The following is a 22,255-nucleotide window of genomic DNA, read 5'->3' on the forward strand; positions in this document are numbered from 1 at the left end:
TGTATTTAAAGCTCTATTTAGATATTATATAAGATTGAAAATCGAGATTACTCGATTATAATTTATAACAATCAAAATGTGGATAGACTCACCCGATGAAGAAAATAAACATTTCCCTCCATTCCAAATTGCTTCCGACAAAAACACCCAGCATACTGATGAGTCACCAATAAATCATTTTGATTCCGAATATCCATCAGAAAGAGGGTCAACCCAGCCGGCGAATTAACTGTAAACATCAAAGCACCGAGATCCAGCCAAAGAACAGGCCGTCGTACTCGTACGGGAAGGCGACCTATTGCATGTAAAGAGTGATTGTGCGCATCCGGAGTCTGACAAACCATTTAATTCAATTAAATTAATGTTTTTTTGGCGGTGAAATTTAAATAAAAACACCCACGCGCGTACTTTACAAAGTCATAATCGAGCTATATTTATTGGGAGACAAAAAAATACTAGTAATATTATTTTCTTCTTATATGGTACATTTTCATAATCATGTGACTATAAATAGGCAGTATAATTGTTCCATCATAATGTAGTTTAATAGACATAGCCCATAGGGCATTGACAACTGTGGACACAGGCCTTTAAGACCCAAACGCCTCAAATTTTTATTTGTCTTCTCTTCTCTTTATTTTCTCAAAACAATAACATACTTCGGCTTTACTATTATTCTCGTATTTTAGCTATTGCACTAGTGAAAATAAAATTTTGTACTTTAGTAGTTACTTTGATTATTGTTGTTGGATATGTTCTTAGGTCCTTTATTTGGACCTATTTTATTTTTTTTTATTGAAAAAATCTTTTGAGTGAAATCATTTTTCAATAAAATGACTTTAGCTGCAAATATTTTTTGATATTTGGCTAGTATGGAAAATTAGATAAGACGATGGGTGACAGAAAGTGATAATGGCGACAATTGACGACCTCCAGTGAGCTCTGGTAGTCTCGTGGCTAGAGAATGAATTGCAAGAGAGAGTTTGTGCAATAATGAGAAGTTTAAACTTAAAAAAATAAAAAAATAAATAAATAAATTTATGACAAGTTTAAACTTAAAATATACATAAAATATAACGAGTTTTTTGTCCAAGCATACGATGGCTTTGTTTCTTTTGACGTAAAATGGTTTATGTCAAAAAAATATTTTCAAAGAAATCATTTTCCTTGAACAACGTTTACCGTACGCACGGAAAATCAATTTTTAATTTTCTTTCAATTTGATATATATATATATATATATATATATATATATATTTTTTTTTTTTTCATTGAATCATATTAAACTCTAAATTACGAAAATGTCTCGACCAAGTCTTAGAAGTGTCGGAACCGAGTCCCACAATGACTCACCCGGGACCCCGTTAGGATCAACTCGTGACCCTAGCAAGATCTGCCCAAGACCCGACAGGGACATTTTCCTAATTTAGTGTTTAATATGATTTTGTGTACGCACTAAATATTGGAAAATGTTTTACAGCTGAAAATGTTTCAACGTCGGGGACCGGACCAGGACCCACCTGATTTTCCGTACAGGCCAAATATCGAAAAATGTTTTTCGCTAAGTCTCGGATGGGTCTTGGCCCTCTTGGGCGAGTCCCGGCGAGGACTCGGGCGGGTCCCTGACGGGTCCCGAATAGGTCATGTTGGGTCTTAGTCAAGTCCCGAACGAGTCCCGAGTGGGTCTTGGACAGGTCCTAGTGGGGTCCCCGGTGTGTCCCGGTTAAGTCCCGACGAGGTCTTGGGAGGTCCGGTCGGGTCCCGATTAGGTTCAGTTGTTTCCCGGGCAGGTCCCGAGCGGGTCCTAGGCGAGTCCCGAACAAGTCCCGGGCATGTCCCGGTCAAGTCCCGACGGGTTCCTGTGCATGTATTGGCAGGGTCCGTCAATTTGAGAATGAGATGTTCAAAGTCGAAAAATTAAATAAGAATTTTCGGTAAAAAATAAAATATTTTTCGTTGACCACTATTATACATCGCAATAAACACCATAAAATACATAAATCATTTTCTAAAAACCATTTTAAGTCGAAAGAAACGGAACCGAAGTCTTAAATTCAAATTCTTTTTCACATCCAAGTTTTAAACAATTACGACTACTTAGACTCTTGATACAATTAGATTTCATCCTTATCTACCATCTATGATATAATCATCTATCACAAATCTAATGCTAGTTTTAAAAATTATGTCAACTTTAGGCAATTACAGAAACAAAAACTTGAATTAATTGCAAGAATAACCACCTATTTTGTTCCACAACACATAAATTTGAACATCAAACAAACAATAAATTAAAAAATATATATATATATATATATATAAACCGCATTTGCATACCTTAAGTCCGCATGTAAAATCCTGAATATTGCAGCCTCATAACATTGCAATAAGGTAATTTACTTTGAGTATATTTGGGCCCTGTTCGAATGCGTATCCAAATGATTCGAACAAGTAAAGTCAAACGGCTCGAATACCCGTCCAAACAAATGAAAGCCAAATAAACTCTTACAAAAGATTGCCATATTGCAATACCAACCTTATTGTAGGATCAAAATCTCTATAAAAAAAAAAAAAAAAACTAATCAAAGTTAAGAGATGCAGAATGAAACCAAGTTTGACGGAGTGAAGACTTCTTTAGCTTAGCTGACAAGCAATCCAACGTGTAGCAATGTCAGCTTCCTTACGCACCGAATAAAAAGTGAAGAGACATAATTAATTCTGTTGAAATAACTAAAAGATATCATCCACAGTAATACCGCAATATCTCAAGCGGCAACAACAAACAAGTGTTTTGTTTACTCATAAAACACAATAGATGCGCATTGATAAAAATGGAATTTAACCAAGATGACACTTTTTAAAGCATTAATTCAATATCTGTCACACAATCATTATTATCTCTTTACCATTAATTAGACCGGTACCTTACACATAACATTAAATATTATTAATTTTTAAATAATGAAAACAATTATATACAATATACAATATTAAATAAATCATCTATAATTCACTAGTAGTCTAGTAGCAATGATGATACTTCTATTTCAAATTTTAAAAGCTTAATAGTGTCATCGGATAAAATAAGCATTCAATTATCAAGTATAACAACTTATCAATTATGGATGTGTTTAACATTGGGATTTTAAAGATAAAAAGTACGATTTTAAATTAAGAGTTTGTTTGGCAGTGCAATTTTAATAAGTGCACTTTTAAAAATTTGTGTTACTTTTTAAAGTCGCACACGTTTAATAAAACATGTTAAAATCACACGATTTTAAAATTTTCGTTTTTAAAATCGCAATCACAAACACTCTAAAATTGCGATTTGGTTTAAAAATGCACTTTAAATCATAGAAAATAAATTGTTTAGGATTGCATTTAAAAAAAAAAAATTACGTTTTCAAATTATAGATAAAAAGATGCGCATAATTTTAAAAAGCAAATCGTGATTTTGAAAACCAAATCAAAATTTTGTTAATTATATTTTTAAAAACCACATTTAAAAAAAAAATAAAAAACCTAAACGAACTCTAAATGAATTTGAATTTCCTATAATTATTTGTAAAGAGCAAGAGAGAGAGCCTGTGGTCAATCGATTTATTAAAAGAAAAAGAAAAAGAAAAAGAAAGGAGGAGTCATGCCTGCGCAAACCATATAACGACAGCCGAGCATCAAAATCCGGTCCGTACAAAAGGGGGCCCACAAGATTACGTTTAGCGCCTTTTTCTCTGTGCTCATAACAGACAGTCAACAAACCCCTCCCTCTACTTATGACATCCCTCCAAATCTCAACCGCCTGATTCGTTGACTCGCCCCACACTGTCACTACCTTGATTGTCATTGATTTCTGCATTTACGCCAAGTGGCGAGGACGGTTTTGCGGCAAGGCAAATGCGAAAGAGGGGGAAGGGGCTTTTTGGTCATTTGGAAATAGACATGCTTTATGTTTCCTCAGAATGGGATCTCTGAGTGCCACCCTATTTGTACCCCCAAAACCGTTTTACAACGCACACATCGGTCTGGTGTCTCACCCTCTTCGTACTTTTACCCTCAAAGTTTGAGCACTCAAAAAATTTCTCATTTAAAGCCTCTAACAGATTTAATGAACTCCTATAATTTTTCAAATTTTATTTTATTTATAAATTTATTAGAGTAATGAGGAATACTAAATATTATATTATAGTCGCATTTATTAGTGTCTCTGGATAAGCCATAAAAAGTTAGAATTATATATATTGGTGTAGATAAGGACTGTTGGCATATGAGATTATCTCTAAGCAAAAAAAAAAAAAAAAAAAAATCTCATGGTTCATTTGTTGCGAGATTTTAAAAAAATGTTAAAACAGAAGCGAGTGAAGTACACGCGGCGCATGGTAAGAGTGGTGGATGTCTAGTCCTTGGCATTCTGATGTAGTTACGTTGGTCGTGGCCAAAACTGTAATTTGCTGACCAATCAGAGTGCATCCTTTAATTTCGCACTTCCCGTTTTTGCCTCCGTGCCCGTTCTCCGACCCCAAGACGTTTCTCTCTCTCTCCAGCTCAGACACTGCATTTGTAGACTAACACTCACCCACACACAAACACTCTCACACTCGCACTGGGGGTCTCCGACTCCCTCTCCGCCCATATGTTAAAAAACCCTAACCAAACCCATTCTCTCCATTCTTCATTGCTCTGGATCAAATCAAATCTCTCTGATTCCCAAACAAATCCCTAGAGAATGCCACCGCAGCTACCGCATCCGCCGACCAATCCTCGCCGTCTCGACTCCAAAATCTGGCGAGCCTGCGCCGGAAACTCCGTCCAAATCCCCGCCGTCCATTCTAGGGTTTACTACTTCCCCCAGGGCCACTTGGAGCAATCCTCTTCTCGCCCCACCTTCCTCCCCTCTCCAGTCCACTCCAGGCCCGCCGCTCTCTGCCGGATTTCCGCCGTCGACTTCCTCGCCGATCCGATCACCGACGAGGTCTACGCGAAACTCGTTCTCCAACCTACTAATCCGCAGCACTCCTCTCAGTTCCTTGAACCTTCCAGGAACCAATCCGATCGAGACGACGCCACAGGAGAGAATGATAAGGTCGTTTCCTTCTCAAAGATTCTCACGCCGTCCGACGCCAACAACGGTGGAGGCTTCTCCGTTCCGAGGTTCTGCGCCGACTCCATCTTCCCGCCGCTAAACTACCATGCTGAGCCGCCGGTCCAGACCTTGTCCGTCACCGACGTACACGGCGCGGTCTGGGAATTCCGGCACATCTACCGCGGCACGCCGAGGCGCCACCTGCTTACCACCGGCTGGAGCAAGTTCGTGAACTTCAAGAAGCTGGTCGCCGGCGATTCCGTGGTGTTCATGAGGAACTCGACGGGCCAGATGTTCGTCGGAGTCCGCCGCGCCGTGCGCCCGAGCAATGGCGATTCCGCCGCCAGGTGGACCTTGCATATCGGCGGACCAACGAGAGCAAAGGCGGAGGAGGACAATGCCGAGGGGTTCTCGAGGAGCGGGAGGGGGAGGTTAACTGCGGAGGCGGTGGTGGAGGCCGTGGAGCTTGCAGCACAGGGAATGGCGTTCGAAGTGGTGTACTATCCGAGGCCGGGGTGGTCCGACTTTGTGGTGAAGGCGGAGGTGGTGGAAGAAGCTATGACTGTGCTTTGGACCGCCGGTATGAGAGTGAAGATGGCAATGGAAACTGAGGATTCATCGAGAACGACGTGGTTTCAGGGGACGATTTCGGCCGTTTCGGTGTCCGAAGGGGGGAATTGGCAGGGCTCTCCCTGGCGCATGCTTCAGGTATGCGTATAGCTTAGCGATAATGTTTGTTTGAGCATTTGTTTAGTTGATATCTGTGGTTTGTGTAGTCTGTGATATGCTAGGAATTACGGATACTTCAAAAGGGCTGAAGTATCATGTCGGATACGGATACGGCCAGGACACGGCCAGATACATGTCCCGTACTTGTCCATAAATATTAAAGCGACATGGCAGGATACTTTGGTGATATGGCCGGGACACGATTTGGGCAGAATAATTTTTTCTTGACGAAAATAGAGTTCTAAATGTTATTATAAAATGCTTCAGGGTTAAATATTTGAACATCTGAAGATCTGATAGCGAATTGATTGTTGTTATTTTCCGGATATTTTTGAATGTTGTGTTTTGGGGATATCAATGAAAGCTAAATATGGATGATAATTATCGTATCTTTTATTGCTTGAATATTAAGTTAGATATGTTTTTTAATATTTAGCTACTTGTTATGTGTTTCCTAAATATAATATATATTTAACTTATCAAAAAATATATATATATATATATATATATATAGCTGTTAATTAATTAGTGTGTAAGCTGTTAATTAATTAGTGTGTCCCGTGCTTCTTTTGATACTTAAAGGGAGTTACTTTTTGTATACATCTTATGTATTAGAGCGTGTTTGAGATTGCATTCGAGAAACAGCTCTTTTAAGTTAAAAAGAGCTTTTGGGCAAAAACTTCATTTAAAAGTTTTTGCCAAAAGTGCGTTTTAGCCATTTTTAGGCTTTATGGACCCTTAAAAGCGCTTTTAATTTTTTTTTACCAAACGTGTACTTTTTCTTTCAAACAGACTTGTTGAGTGTTAGAAGCACTTTTATGCTCCTCAAACACAATCTCAAACAGGCCCTTAGAGTTGTGCTTGGCCCCTTTGCACCCATTAATATATGCATTACTTATAAAAAAAAATTAATTAGTATGTCCCAGCTGTATATCAATCATAGCTTTTTAAGAATTTCCATATCACCATATCCGAATCGTATCGCATCCGTATCTTGTGTCGGTATTGGTGCTTATTAGATGATATATTTTATTGGACTGTTTCTGTTTTCCATTTTAAAATGATTGATACGCCGTATTGCTGTTTAGATTGGGGCCAGGCTTCTTGTTTACATGAGTGTAATTTAAAATTCTGGAACCTGACCTTTTTAGGAATTCTGCTGTATTTGTATGCTGATTGAGTAAAGAAAGAAGATATAGTGTTAGAATTCAAGGATCTTATATATCAAGATAGGATGTCAGCAATGTAGCTACCACATTCTTTATGTTTGCTGATAAAGCTCTCTTCTGTTGATGTGTTGGAATAGGAAGTCTGCGTACACTCTTGAGACTAGTGTGCCCTTTTTTCTTGCTTCAGTAGTCTATTATGACTCATGAGATGTTATTGACATGGGCATAAAATCTCATTTCGTATTTTAGGGATATTTTTTAGTGATGAAGATTAATTTGAATGTACAATTGTGTTTGGATGTTTGACAAATATATAAATGCCATGTTAAAGTCTTTATTGAATTATAAACATCTTGCGGTAGTTTGGTGGTTGTTTACAAAGATATAAATGCTCTGTTAAAATCCTTATTGAATTACTACATGTTGTAGTTGTTTGATGGTTGTTTATTGTTATGGAAAAGCATCAGCAAGTAATGTTTCTAAATTTCATAGGAAGGCTCTTGAATTGGTCAAATGACTTGCATATTTGCTCACATAGTAGTTTGGCCCCTTTTATTTTTCGTTCAGTGGAAGGTGATACATTAAATATTATATTCAATTGCAGAATTTTCTGTGTACTTTTGCATTTGTGCTTGATGTGAATTGCCCCTCGTAAGGGAACAAATCTGTTTATTTCCGTGCTATGAAGTTTATTAGACATACTTTACATACCCTGCAGTCAGGTCAGCGTATGAGCCTTGGTTGAGCATTACAAAATCGGACTGTCTTTATAGAAATGATCCATAATGGGGGTTGTATGAACTGTTTATACATAACATGTGTGCATGTTTGTGTGTGCAAACACTGTACAACTTAATGTTTAGGTTGTTTTGTATGCTATATTATGTGTTCTGATCCTTTTGAGATTTTGAAGTTTCCCAGCTTTGTTGCCCTTTCACGAACTTAGATCCTGATAATGATAATACATATTGGTAGATTAAACACACACACTTCAAGTTATTGTACATTTATGTGCTCTGGCTGTCTCAATTTATGTTGTTGATTGTAAATCATACATTGACAGCAAACTCATGTTGAGCAGGGTATTGGCAACTTGCTTATTCATTTCTCACTGTGAAACTTGATTTGAGCAGTATAATTATCTTTCTAATTTAATAGTAGGTGAACATGTGTATCTAGTGTGGTTGCAGTGATATGGTAGGTTATATAAATCTTCAACTATCTCTTAGAATTGTTGAGAGAAAATTGTAATACTTGTATCACAAAATTTTATTGACCTGCTTTCCCTATTGTCTGTTTCCGTTTTGATAATTCTTTGTCTATATATCTTAGGTTACATGGGATGAACCTGGAGTCCTGCAGAATGTCAAGGGAGTGAGTCCTTGGCAAGTTGAATTCCACCCACCATCAGAACCACTCCATACTGCATTCCCTCCCTCAAAGAAATTTAGAACCCCACAGAATTCTGGGCTGCACACAGATGGAGAGGCCGACATTTTCTATCCCGTCACAACTAATTCAACAATGGGGCACTTGAGCCAATCATTTTTGAATTATAACACTTTTCCTGCTGGCATGCAGGGAGCCAGGCAAAATCTATTCAGCAAATCCAGTTTATCCAACTTATTAAGTGAAAACAATATGTGCATTGATAATTCCTTTGGAAACAACACGGTGCCAAAGTTGAAAACTGTGTCTACTGAGCTGAATATTGGCAGTTCACTCTCTGGAAATTTATCATCAGATAGCCAGAGTAGTGTGCACTCCTTCGGCACGGAATTTGTTGGGACCCAGTGCTGCACCTCAACAAAAGTTGGTGCTAGTTGCTTTCAGTTGTTTGGTAAGATCATCCATATGAAGCAACCTGTTGAAAGTGGTTTTGATGACATTGGTTGTACAGAAGATGATGGGGTTAAAAGATACAGTGAAACTGAAGGCATAATAAACAACCCACTAGATCTTTCTTTGACTTACACGAAACTGCTTGATAGACTTGATGTCCAATGTGAGAGAGCCTCAGCTGTTGAGGCATGTACTTTGTGAACTACTTGTTGCATCTTTGTCATGAAAATAACTGTACAGGTATGTTTTTTTCCCGACTGGATTTGACTAAACTTTTAGTTCATATAATTGCATTAATTAATCCTAGTTTCCAAAGAAATTTTGTACAATTAGTTGTAGTTTACATCCTTCTGAAATTTGATATGATTCTTAGGAGTTTGGCTTATTGGTAGTAATTAATTTATGATCAGTTTTATATAATATCCTTTCCATTGAGAGAACTTATTCGAGCCTTGTTGTACCTTTTGGGTTGTATACATTTCTTCTGTTTTGCCATGGCATTGGATAGCCAGTTCGATCTTAAAAGTTTTCAGTGTAGTTTCAATTCTATTTACATAGAAATCATACTTTTTTTTTTCAGCACATTATAATCATACGTGATTGTATTGTTAAAAGTGTGTGTCGATCATTTTTGCAGTGGATTGTTCATCCTATGCAATTACCTTCCCTTTTCCAATGCGGGGGTATAGGAAAGGAAGAAACATGATTTTAATCAACTTCATCATTTTGTAGTAATCTAGAATATTAATTACAACATTTTCTTGAAAAAAGCATTGAATAGAAATCTTGTTAAATTCTCTGCACATCTAGAAAACCTATATCTTATTACATTAACCTACTCTTCTTTTTGCAACAGGAGGTATATGTGGGATTTTTTCTGGGGTTGGTATTGTCATATACATAGGTAGCAACCTTGTCTACTTAATTTCGTTGTTTATAACTTGAATATTGGATTATGTATTTTTGACATCACATGCTACGGAATTTCGTTGGTTAAATTACAATTATATCTAGGACCTGCATTAAGGGTAACATAATACTGTAATGGCCTCAGTGAACTGTGAAAAACAGAATGTTACCTATCTAAAACGAGTATCTTTTCTCATAACCACGATACTGAATCAGACACATTGTAATTTATGGTATATATATGGAAACTTGAAAGTTGGCTTCTGCATCTAGAACTTGAAATTATCTTGGCTTGTCCGGAAGTATCATAGAAACAACCATGTAATATAAGACACGACTGATACTATAGTGTGAGAATCATGAACTACAGCTGCTGACAGCCTAACTCATTGATGGGCTTTAAGATCTGTCTATCGTTCAATCAAAATTAGTGTGATAAACTAAATGTTGGAGCTCAGAGGTTTTAGTAACTTTGTTTCAGCCATCATTATTTTTTGGAACCCGGTTCACTATGATGAGGAAGCTCATGCATCTTTTGCCATCATATTATGAGATTGAATTTCAGTTCCCTTGACTTACTTTTTCTATTTCCTCTTTACTGCAGGTACTTCAGGCAGACAGGCAGACAGGCAGGCAGGAAGCTGATTACCATCTGACCCTTGCAGTAGTTACTTTGTTAGGCTGGTTTGTTTTAGTTTGTCATGTTGGAAACTTGAACCTACTTGGTTTTTGGTGTCTAAATCAAGTGCTGATGTCTATGTGAGATGTTATGTGATGTTTGAAATTACGGTATTTGACTTAAAATTTGGGGTTATTTGGTTGTGAATGGGTAGGGATTAAAGCCTATTCCTTGACAAAAAGCAGTCAAGTCTAATTCAAATTGCAGTCATGGGAAAGATCATTTCATGAAGCGATATATATCATGACAATGCATCTAGAATTAAATCTGATTGCTGTTTACTATTTGGACTTCACGTGTTCTGGAATGGAAGCTTTTACTGAAATGAAGGATCATTCTGGAGGACGTGTACCGACCTCTTGCTGCATCTGAACCTAACAAATTGCTGAATATAAACTGAGGGAAGCCATTGTGTTGTGATGTCAAACTTGTCTACAGCTAACCACTTGCTGTACATGCTAACGGGTGCCGGGGTACCAACATTTGCTGCTTTTGTAAATGGTGAAGATAATGAGTACAGTATATCATTCATTTGCATTAGGGCTGGGAGTCGGATAATTCGGTTACGAAATGAGATTTTCGCATTTCACACCACCATGGTCGGTAAAGTCATAATTTTTACCGACTTATTCCGCCAACTTTATTTTCTATTACTGACATGATTATGGTGACAGTTGGTAATGTCGGTAAGCAAAAAAATGGAAAAGTTGGTCGGTAAAGTCGGTTCGGTTAGAAAATGTTATTCCGCCTACCAAACCGAGTTTGTTGGAAATAGAAAAAGTCTACTGCCTACTAGCCATCAATTAAGCGGTGTCGGTCAGTACTTGGCCGATAAGCGGTAGACAGTTATTTTGCACAGCCCTAATTTGCATATTTTTGTAAGAGTTGGCCATAATGAATATGGAGATGATTTAGAGCATTCACAATGGACTCCTCAAATAAAAGTTAAATTAAAATTCATTTTATCAAATTTAGAGAGCCACTTTTAAAATGAGTTAAAACATCAAACTCTCTATTCATTTTTCTACGTTAGTTTAATATTATTATTTTATTAGTTTTAAACCAATCAAGAGAGAGGAGGGTAAAAAATAAGCTTAAAAAATTATATAACTTTAGCTTTTTGGCTCTTGGAATGTAAAGAGCATCTATGACAACAATTAAATATAAAGTAGAGAATAGAGCTTGTTAAATAGGTATTTTCATGAGTTTTATTAAATTTTTAGAGAAAAGCTAAATATAGAGAGCCTATTGTTAATGCTCTTAATGATATATTTGAGATATATCTCTTCCTTGCATTGAGAAGGTTTTGGATTCATACCGTTGGATTTCCTCTACTAAAGATGCTTAACTTTTCACTTATGCGAAAGCCAGTTTAATATTGTTTTATAGCCTCATGCCCATAAAGGCCTGTCTACCCTCAGGAAGGATTGAGCATCCCATCAAGATAGGACCGCTTGTGTAACGACCAAGGAAAAAAATGTTATCCACATCTGTGCTATTACTACAAAATGACTAGTTAATTTGGATCTTTTCTTTAATTTATTATAAAGCTCAGTTTCACCTACTAACTAGACAATGTATGACTTAGCACCCATAATTATCTTTATAAATCACTCATTCTATGTAGGCTTCTTCTCATCTTCATAATATGGGACTGGGGTGTTACAAACTCCCCCTCTTAACCACTTGTAACGACCAAGAGAAAAAGTGCTAGCCACATCTGTACTATTACTCCAAGAGGACTAGTCAATTTTGAGCTTTCCTATAATTCATTATAAAGCTCAGTATCACATAATAACTAGGCAATGTGGGACTTAGCATTCATTACTATCTTTATAAATCACCAACTCTATGTGGGCTTCTTTTCATCTTCCCAATATGGGACCAGGGTGTTACAGCTTGGATGTTTCACTAAATGATGGAACTTTAACTGACCGGCAACCCCTAATGAAATCGATTGATTGACAAACTTCCAATTGACTGACGATTGCCTGGCTGACGGTGTTTTTCATATCAGACCTACTTACATTATCTTTGGTGAGAAGGTCACAAACCTAGACTGAGGTATGCATTATATTCCCTTATCATCTAGCTTCTTACCCTCTTAAGTATTACTCTACTGACTTAAGCATTAGAGTGTCAACTGTCAATGTTTTTCGATGAATCACTCGTGTTTGTTTTTGTCTTTATAGGTATTCTTGTTTGGATTACCTTGGTACAGTCAATTATATCAACAACATACATTTTTGACACATGTCAATTAAGTAAACTATGTTGAATCCAACACAGTTTGGAGGAAACTTTGTAAGAAAGAAAGAAAAAAAAAAAAAAAGGAAGAAAGAGGAAACTCCATTTATCCTCCTCAATCTATCATCCAACTTGTAATGTCTCCTTAATTTTTCAATTTTGTTAATGTAGTCTATTGATTTATCACTTGAGTTTTCAAATTTTCATTTTACGACACAAAATAACAAAAATACACTGTATATGATAACAAAATTAAAAAAAAAAAAATTGATAAAAGACGAAAAAAAAAAACCCATAAAATAAACATCACTTTAGTCTATTCCAATTTTTTTGCCCCTTTTTTGATTTTTTTTTTTTTTTTTTTTTTGGATTTTTATCTCTTTTTTATTTAATTTGTTTGTTTTTTATGCAGATTATTTTTGTTATTTTGGGGTGGAAGGGGAATTGGTAGGCTATATTAACCAAGTTGAAAAACTGAGAGGATATTACAAATTAGGTTATAGATTTTCAAAAAGAAAGTGTAGTTAAAAAAAAGAAAAAAAAGAAAAAAAAAAAAGTCCCAAATCACGGGTTCTTGAGAAGAAACTAGAAACTAGAAAGTACACCAACCCACTTCAACAACAATAATAATAACAATAATTAAAAAATAAATAAAAATTAATCGTAATATGAAAAAAAAAAGAAAAGAAAAGTAAAAACTTGTGGGCTTTTCCATTTTCCAATATATAGTTTCAACTTTCATCGATGATTTTCTATGAAATGACAATTCACGAAATAAAAAGGGATTTGATAAGAAAGAAAGAAAATCGATATAAACGAAGACCCAAATCTACTCTACACCGGCAGCCCGGAGCAAGCTCCCCCTTACAAATAACGGGTGTAGTAGATTTGGGGGGTTTTATCAAAGAACTCATTTTCTGTCTTAATGGCTGTCCCTCTCTCGAACCACTCCTCCCTCTTCTCTCCTCGCCTCTCTGCTTCCTTCTCATCCCCAAAGCCCTCCAAAACCGTAGCTCATTTTAAACCCCTCCATTACCACCATTCCCCTCATCTCTGCAAACCCATTCTAGGGTTTCTTCCTCTCACCAAACCATCCCCAATCTCGAACAGTACCAACTGCAGGCGTTCCTTCCAGTTCCATCTCTCTGCCCGAGACTCCGTCCCCACCGTACGCCTTTCTTTTCCCCTATTTTATTATTATTATTATTTTGTTTTTTCGCTTAATGCTTGTTTCTCTCTTTTACCAGTTATTTATCTAGAAAAAAAATGTTATACTATAGTTTGAATGCCTTTTTTCTCTGTTTGAATGGTCTTAAAGCTTATATACTCTGGTAAGATTAATTTTGGATTTAATCCACGTTTGGAATGCGCAAAGTATGTTTACAAGTCAAAGCAAATTACTGAATTAGTAGGATTGCTTGGTATCAAACTTCTTTGATTGCAAAACTTTGGTAAATCATTTTTACTTCTGGATTAGGCCTGTGTGAGTTTTTATACATATCTGTTAACTTGTTTGGTAAATTAAGGCCAATTGGCCAAAGCTGATGCGTGTGAGGTGGGTATGGATTTGGGCAAGTTGAAGCCTGGGTTTTGTCTTTTGCGCTTTTCATAAGATTGATTTACTTAAAAAAATAAGGTTTGTTTATAATAGGAGCACAACCCTGGTGCTCTGGGGTATATAAATGGAACACCCAAAAGCAAAAACTAATATCTAAAGTTCAAAAGATCTAAGAATTTCTACAAGTTTGAAAAGAGAGTGAACCAATAGCCGCCGTTCAATCATAGAGATATCGTGAAAACAAAAGCTTCAGCTTCCCTAACATTGACTCACCCCTCAAGAGTGCTTGCATTCATTTCTCTCAAAATGCACCACATCATACCCAAAGGAATTAACTGTCCAAATTTCAACACTAAGTTATCCGCCAAAAGGTCCCTTCCAACATGCCAATAGTTCGACCACCGATCTGTGCATGGCTCACCTAATACCATATAAACAAAATACAAGAGTCTACATTTCCTAGAGGTTCTTACAATGAAAATATAATTGACTCACTGATTCCCTGTTTGATTTTACACATGCGACACCAATCTGCGATGTCTATTCCATGCTTTCTCAAATTATCTGCAGTAAACTCTTCCCCAATGCAGCTATCCAAGTGAAAAATGCCACTCTTCCTCCGAGCTGTATATATGACAAATTTATTCCTAAGGAAAAACTCCGTTGCCCTCCAACACTTAGAGCCTTACAGTATCTTTTGATCTCAAACCTCTATTTCTTATAGCAGGAATCCAAATCATTTGTCCTTATCCACTTGATGATCTTGGTATGGTATATTTCTTCAAGAAAGCAAACCAAGGATTTAAGTTGTCAATCTTGCACCACTCTAATAAGCCTCAGATTCCTGTGAAAACTACCATTTGACCACTCCATAATGCATCTCTTTCCATGCAGCGTGGAAAAACTCAGGATATGCCTCCTTAACAGAGAATCTCCAGACCAAAGATCTTGTCAAAATCAAATTTGCAAACCTATAACATTTGGAAAATTTTCCTAATTTCTTCTAATATTCTATTATTCTTCCATTAACTAACACCATAAGATCCTCTACGTGCATCAGAACACCATCCTCCCCAAGAAGTCCCATACTTCTTATCTATCATCCTCCTTCATAGATTATTTTCTCTCATTTAATGTTACTACTATACGGTTCTCTCACCCCCAACCCCGTTTTGAGTGGGAGCACGAATGGTCTGCCAATTTAGTGGAACTCAACTCAACCCTACATCCCTAAGAAGTTGGGAGGCTGGATAACTTACTCTTAATAAGTGAACTAAAGTAAAAAGGATGCGGGTAAGATTAATTGAAGCTCCTTGTTGAAAAAATAATGTCTGGCTAAAAGTAGGTTTGCAGGTGTCTTTGTTATTCAGATGTAAACAGGTGCAATTTTGTAAAGAAATACCTGTTTTGTAGAGAAAGGAAAGGGCAAATGTAAAATTTCAAAATTAAGAATGCCATGATGTCCAGTACAGTTGGTATGCTTTAATCAATCACTCATCTCCATAATTGTATTCCCAATTGTATATGCATTTACATTTCCTTCCCACCACCAAGAACTTATGTTTTGGGTTGGTTCCATATGATTATGAAATCCTAATTTTGGTATATTGAATATTCTTTTTTATTTTGCTCTTTTATTATTTTGAATTTGGGTAATTTTTTTAATTATATCATCCATGCCTTTTCTCACTCCCTATTGATACTAAATATAACAGTAAAGCTTAAATATCCATTGGCATGAATTTAAATTGCAATTTTAACTTAATTATTCACCTGACATAATTCATAGTCATTTTTTTTCTTAACTTTCTTCTACCTAGACAAATGGTGAGGAGGAGGCTAGTCAAAATGATGTAAAAACAGCAGAAAGTGAAGCAGATCAACAACAACAATCCAGTTTAAAGATCCTCATTGAAGTTTACAAGGAAGCTATTCTTGCTGGAGATGAAAAGACTGTATCTGATATTGAGGCCAGGATACACATAATAGAAAATGAGAAGAATGAATTGGCCCAGAAAGTATCTGCTTTATCAATTGAAATGACTACTGGAAAAGAGAAATATATCCGCTTACAAGCAGATTTTGATAATTTTAGGAAAAGATCAGAGAAGGAGAGACTTACGATAAGGTCTGATGCCCAAGGAGATGTAATTGAGAGTCTTTTGCCCATGGTGGATAATTTTGAGAGAGCCAAGCAACAACTTAAACCAGAAACAGAAAAGGAAAAAAAGATTGATGCAAGTTATCAAGGTATATACAAGCAATTCGTGGAGATAATGAGGAGCTTGCGTGTGGCTGCTGTAGCAACAGTAGGAAAGCCTTTTGATCCCTCGGTAAGTGAAAGCTTTTGATACATGTATCAGTTTCATGTTTTGTGTTAGTATTTATTTTGTCTTTTTGCCTGCTTGTAATATGAGGTACCATTAGCTTGTAATAATTCCCCACGAAATTCATCTGTTAGGCATTACTACTAAGCCTTGACTTTAAACTTGCAACAGAAAATGCTATAATTTTTTTTTCTATATCTATTACATCACATAGACAATATTTATACCAGAGCACTAAACATAGACATGCTAAATACATTCATAGTCACTTAATTACATCAACTGTTTGACTTACACCAACAACAATCAATACAACACCATTTTCATCACTCATGCCACATAATCAAAACCTCCAATTTGTAAAACCAACTGAATGATCTCAACACATAAACAAAACACCAAAATCTATAAACACAAAACTCTACAACGATCAAACCCTCTCAAACTTCACAATATAACTTCAAATCCCAAAACAATCACATGTAGCTCACCAAATCATCAACAACAAACATTTAACAAAATCTCAACAATAATACTTAAAACTAAACAATCAAATGGGAAGAAAAATCCGTAGAAACTTACCACTTGAAGTTTCCTTTTCTCCAAGCTTGTTTATGTTTGACGCTTATAATTTAGCCTTGTTCGAACGAACATGTGGTGCCTGGCTGCTTTGATGCGAATGCCAAGTCTCACCTATTTATAATTTTAAAGTCTTAAACCCTAAAATTTAATACTCGGTCACTCAAAAGCCTACAAGTTGTATTGTGCTCCGTCTATTTACACCAAAATATATTTTTATTTTTATTGGATGGGTGCATCACATGGCTTGATTGGTTTCCCAGTGCACAGTCCTGTCAAAAAAACAAAAAAAAAAAACAAAAAGTTGGACATCCTTCTCAACTTTATGCATCGGAAAGTCATATTGGTCTGTTATTGCTTTTAGGGTTTAATTCTCTTCTCATAGGGGAAGTTTACTACTCTTAAACAGGGAGTTGTCCCAAATCATGAAACATAAAAATAAGATGTGTAGTTGCCAAGGATGACTATCGTGTGGTAACTGAGCTTGTAATTTGCAGTGTTAGTCACTAGAATCTGAATTGATATGCATCTTGATAAACCTTTCCACACCATCTAACATCATCGGTTGGCTACTTATCAAAAAAAACCATCTAACATCATCGGTTGGCTTCCATTTTTTTTTTTGGTTATAGCTGCATGAAGCCATTGCACGTGAGGAGTCTCAAGAGTTCCAGGAAGGGATTGTAACTCAAGAATTCCGCCGTGGGTTTCTGCTTGGGGACCGGCTTTTGAGACCGGCAATGGTTAAAGTTTCTTCGGGACCTTGTAGTGTGAAAGCCCCTGCAGCTGCTGACAAATCCACCGACCAACCTGCAACCGCTGCAGGAGTGGATGAACGATAGTTTTTCCAGCTCAAGCTCAATTTGATGTACCAGTATATCCAGTTTATAAGCAAGCCTACCTGGTATTTTCATCAGCTTGTGAAGCTTTGTTGAACTCTTTTTTTGTTCTGCCCGGGCAAATTGAGTTCCTGGGCATCTAGGCTTTACAAGTTAGTTTTGATTTGCCACATCCAGGCACATATTCATATTTTTGTTTTCGAAAGATGGCGATGACTCAATTTGTATCTCAAGAGAACATTCATGTGGGCAAAATGTTACTATCACACGTGGCTTGTGACGACCGTATATATATATATATATATATACACACACTCTCAAACACGTTTGTGCTGGTTGATGTTACATTTGATGCAACTCTTTTATAATGTTCCATCATTTTTTTTTTCTTTTTCATAGAACCAATATATACTGTTCAAGATTATACTTCACATGTTCACCGTACTTGTTGCTCTTGTACTTCTCTTCCTCTGCCCTTAAAGCACCCACAATATTGCTTCCAAAAAAAAAAAAAAAAGTTCACTATACTTGTCAAAACTATTTTATCTGATAATTACTCAATTATAATTTATTTATATTTATATACTAAATGTGAACCTACATTTACCCATTGAATTACCATCTAATTTGCAATGCTCTTTCAACCTTTCAATTTTTGCAATGTCTCTCTAAATCTCTAATTGAGATAGCAAATGTCCTTCCATTAGGAACATTTGTTAAGTTAGAGGGCTGCATGCATCAAGCGACTTGCATGTGATGCTAAAATGACCATTATACTTTTATAAAATTTATAAAAATACAAATCTATAATTGCCAGCAACGGGTTGCCTTTCCCTTTTTATTTTTTTATTTTTTTCACTGAGAGTTTAGGGAGACACTGCAAATAGAGTATTATTTCGAGGGGTGCTTATAGTTATCCTTACTAAATCTATGAGTAAATAATACTGGATGTATATATATACATTAAATGTAATGCTTTATGACATTATACTCAATAACCATTTTATTGGATTGTTATTCTATCGTCTATCATTGAATTAAATATTATCATCCATATGTATATGATTATAGCCGTCTGCTAAATTTCACATAAATATGACATTTTTTACTATACATCCGAAACTTATGGTAGATTTTTAAATATAATAAACCCACTTTTTAATATTTTTATAAATGAGATGATTTTCAATATTCAATCATCTTAATATGTAGCCAAGTATGATGAATATATGATCATATAATTTGGCAAAACTTTTCGGGACGGAAATACTAACTTGAACCGCACTTGGCATACATACCAATCAAAGCACTTCCAATACTACTATTTTTGAGGACTTCAAACTGATTCTTTATGATGTATCCATGAAGTTCTCTCCCTACTCTAAGAGCTGCCGCATCACTACACGCAGAGAGAAGAATCAAAAATGTAATCGAGCTTGGTTTGAGGCCTTCCAGCAGCATCTCATTAAACAGTTGAAGAGCCTCTTCCAGCTGCCCATTGCTGACATTGCCTGCAAGTAAAACGTTCCAACAAATTGTGTTTCTGTCCTCTATTCTCCTGAACACTTCAGTTGCAAAACCCATATTCCGGCATTTTGTGTACATGTCAACCAAAGAAGTTGAGACATAGATGTTAGACTCCAACCCATTCCTCAATGTGTATCCATGGATCTCCTTCCCTTGGCGCAAGAAATAGAGATCAGCACATGCTGCAAGAGCACCGGTAACTGTGACGGAGTTTGGTCGAGTCGACAGAATGAGCGCCTGATTAAGAAAGTGGTAATTGGATTGCATGGTCTGGAACAATTTAAGAGCTTCATAACTAAGCCCAGATTGTTGAAAACCAGAAATCAGAACATTAAAAGATACAATATCCGGCTTGAAACCCATCCGGACCATCTCAGACAGCAACTCATATGCCTCCTTCTTTTGCCCATTTCTTGCATTCCCAGCAAGCAATGTGTTGTAGGTTATCACATCAGGTCTTAATCCTTTATTTTCCATCAATCTAAGAAGCCCTAATGCCTTCTTCATTTTACCCTTATTCACATAAGCTGCAATCATCTCATTCCACATAGCAGTGTTTTGATTCTCTGCCTTGACAAAAACTTGTTCTGCATAATCTGTCCACCCACATTTGGAATACATATCAATTAATGATCCTTCCACATGAATGTTGTTATCAAGCTCACATTTGAGAGCATATCCATGAATAGCCCTGCCTAAATTCAGATCTTTCAAGTCTGCACAAGCTGGTAGGATACTTGCAATTGTAACAAAATTTGGATCCTCCGGAAAACATAACATATTACTGAATGCGTCCAAAGCATCTTTGAAATATCCATTTTGAACACAACCGGAGATCATTCCGTTCCAAGAATTAACCCTTGGCTTGAGCCCTCTCTCTTGCATTGCTTCCAAAGATAACAGGGCCAAGCCAATCTCTCCATTCCGTGCAAAGCCTGATACAACTGCATTCCAAGAAATCAAATCAGGCTCCACTCCATTCAACTGCATGGAACGAAAGATCTCCTTTGCCTCATCCATGTGGCCTCCATCCATGTAAGCTGAAATAAGGGCAGTCCACGAAACTACATCTCTTTCCTTCATCGTATCAAAAACACTTCTTGATAGTCTCAAATCTGCACAGTTTGCATACACGTCAATAAGTGCATTTCCAACAAAAACGTCCCACTCCAATTCTTTCCTAATCACATACCCATGAATCATTTTCGCAATCCTAAACTTTTGTATCGCGGAACAGGCTTTGAGAATCGTGGGTACCAAGTATTTATTTGGTAGCATCCCCTCATCAACCATTAACCCAAACACTGAAAAAAGATCTTCCCACTGCTCCGACCTACAAAACGCCCCTATCAGCGCCGCATAAGCAGGTACAGTTCTTTCAGGAATCTCATCGAACAACTTACGGGCAACTTCCAGAGACCCCGTCTTCTTCGAGTAAAGAATGGCCAGCTTATTTCCAATCAAACTATTAGACTCAAAAGCGTTGATCTTCACAGCTTGAGCATGGACTTGTCTGCAATCAGACAAGCAGTTACTCTTCAGCAGCGAAAGACACTGATCAATGTCAGTGTCAATTTCTGAGCTTGAAATAAAATGGTTGGTGGTTCTGCTGGCGATTGAAGCAAGCTGGCCTTCTGGGTATCTTTGCGTTGCGGCGTTGAACCCATTAAAAGTAGCCGCTGGGGTTTGAAATCTGAAAATGGGTGTCTGGCGTTGGAAGCTGTTGAGCTTATGAGAGAACGAAACGTCAGGTAAAGGAAGTAACCCATTCTGTAGAGCAGCCATTGCAAAGAAAGATACGATTCAAAATGTTCAGCTTCTCTGGTTTTGCCCGGTGCGTGCGAACTGCGGTGAGCCTGCACCTGATACAAATAGAAATATGTGAAATTTATTATTATTATTATTTTTCAGTGATAAAGCTTGAAGTAGTTAAATAACATTTTTCCCATCACAAATTAATTAGTGCCTCCAATATTGACCCCAACTCATCTCTTAATTTTTCTTATTTTTTCCCATTTGTTTGGAAGGATGTAAATATCAATATTTTCTGAAACTCTAATATTCACTTCATTGTTTGTTTTTTAGGCAATTCTAATGATAATAGGCAATGTGATATTGTCCTCTAGCTTCTGCATAATATTTCAGTCAGGCCAATCCTTCAAGCCTTATAGACCAATGTAAGCTTGGTGGAATCATAGACAATATTCCTTAGAGTTTGGATTCTCTCCATTTATTTTACAATAAAGATTTTGTTTTGTTGTATCTTATGATGTACATGATACGATTAAATAATATGAAAACATTTTAAATGACTTGTCAACATATATATTATTAAATATGTAAAACCGAATTAAAACCATAAAATAAATCATCTTCATTTCATCTTATATCACCTTGCGTGGCTCCCATCTCTAGTCATGGTCTGGTTTAAGTTCTCTATATTGGCCTTCCACTTTCCACTTTTCACTTTCCTAGCTTGCCATATAAATATTTAAAGTAATGTTATAAACCACACATTTATCTCACTTTTATCCCATTATGTTAACGTGACAGGGTCTAGTAGCTATTTATTTAAAAAAAAAAAAAAAAAAACTATTGCATCCGACCATGTCAATATAGTGAAATAATCGTGTAATATATAACATTTCTCAAATATTTTTTAATCCATAAAATTTATAGCACTAAAATCAAATCAATCACTAATCGGATTTGACATGGAAGGATAGATCCCTTTAATTAAATTAATTTTGTAATCAAGTTGATTTTCGCA

The 22,255-nt window shown here is 36.4% G+C and overlaps 3 protein-coding genes across 4 annotated transcripts; 2 read left to right on the plus strand and 1 right to left on the minus strand.

The window, feature by feature from the left end:
- Positions 1 to 4,523: 4,523 nt before the first annotated feature.
- On the plus strand, positions 4,524 to 10,618 carry LOC132187019 (auxin response factor 17). 2 transcript variants are annotated; one of them, XR_009440790.1, is made up of 4 exons: positions 4,524 to 5,788; positions 8,311 to 9,060; positions 9,677 to 9,724; positions 10,334 to 10,618. XR_009440790.1 is itself a non-coding variant. In XM_059601177.1 (3 exons), exons 1-2 carry the CDS (start codon positions 4,724 to 4,726, stop codon positions 9,019 to 9,021), a joined length of 1,776 nt encoding a protein of 591 aa, XP_059457160.1. In that variant the 5' UTR covers positions 4,524 to 4,723; the 3' UTR covers positions 9,022 to 9,060; positions 10,334 to 10,618. The 2 variants fall into 2 exon arrangements, 1 of the variants encoding a protein (XP_059457160.1); XM_059601177.1 differs by lacking the exon at positions 9,677 to 9,724.
- Positions 10,619 to 13,429: 2,811 nt separating this feature from the next.
- On the plus strand, positions 13,430 to 18,333 carry LOC132168113 (uncharacterized). The gene is made up of 3 exons (XM_059579194.1): positions 13,430 to 13,823; positions 16,034 to 16,546; positions 17,752 to 18,333. The coding sequence occupies exons 1-3, from the start codon at positions 13,581 to 13,583 to the stop codon at positions 17,959 to 17,961; spliced, it is 966 nt and encodes a 321-aa protein (XP_059435177.1). The 5' UTR covers positions 13,430 to 13,580; the 3' UTR covers positions 17,962 to 18,333.
- An 894-nt stretch (positions 18,334 to 19,227) lies between these two features.
- On the minus strand, positions 19,228 to 21,270 carry LOC132170315 (pentatricopeptide repeat-containing protein At1g19720-like). Its single transcript, XM_059581282.1, has one exon. The coding sequence runs from the start codon at positions 21,268 to 21,270 to the stop codon at positions 19,228 to 19,230; it is 2,043 nt and encodes a 680-aa protein (XP_059437265.1).
- Positions 21,271 to 22,255: the final 985 nt, after the last annotated feature.

The sequence above is a fragment of the Corylus avellana genome, chromosome ca1 (genome assembly GCF_901000735.1).
Source record: "Corylus avellana chromosome ca1, CavTom2PMs-1.0".
NCBI lineage: Eukaryota > Viridiplantae > Streptophyta > Magnoliopsida > Fagales > Betulaceae > Corylus > Corylus avellana.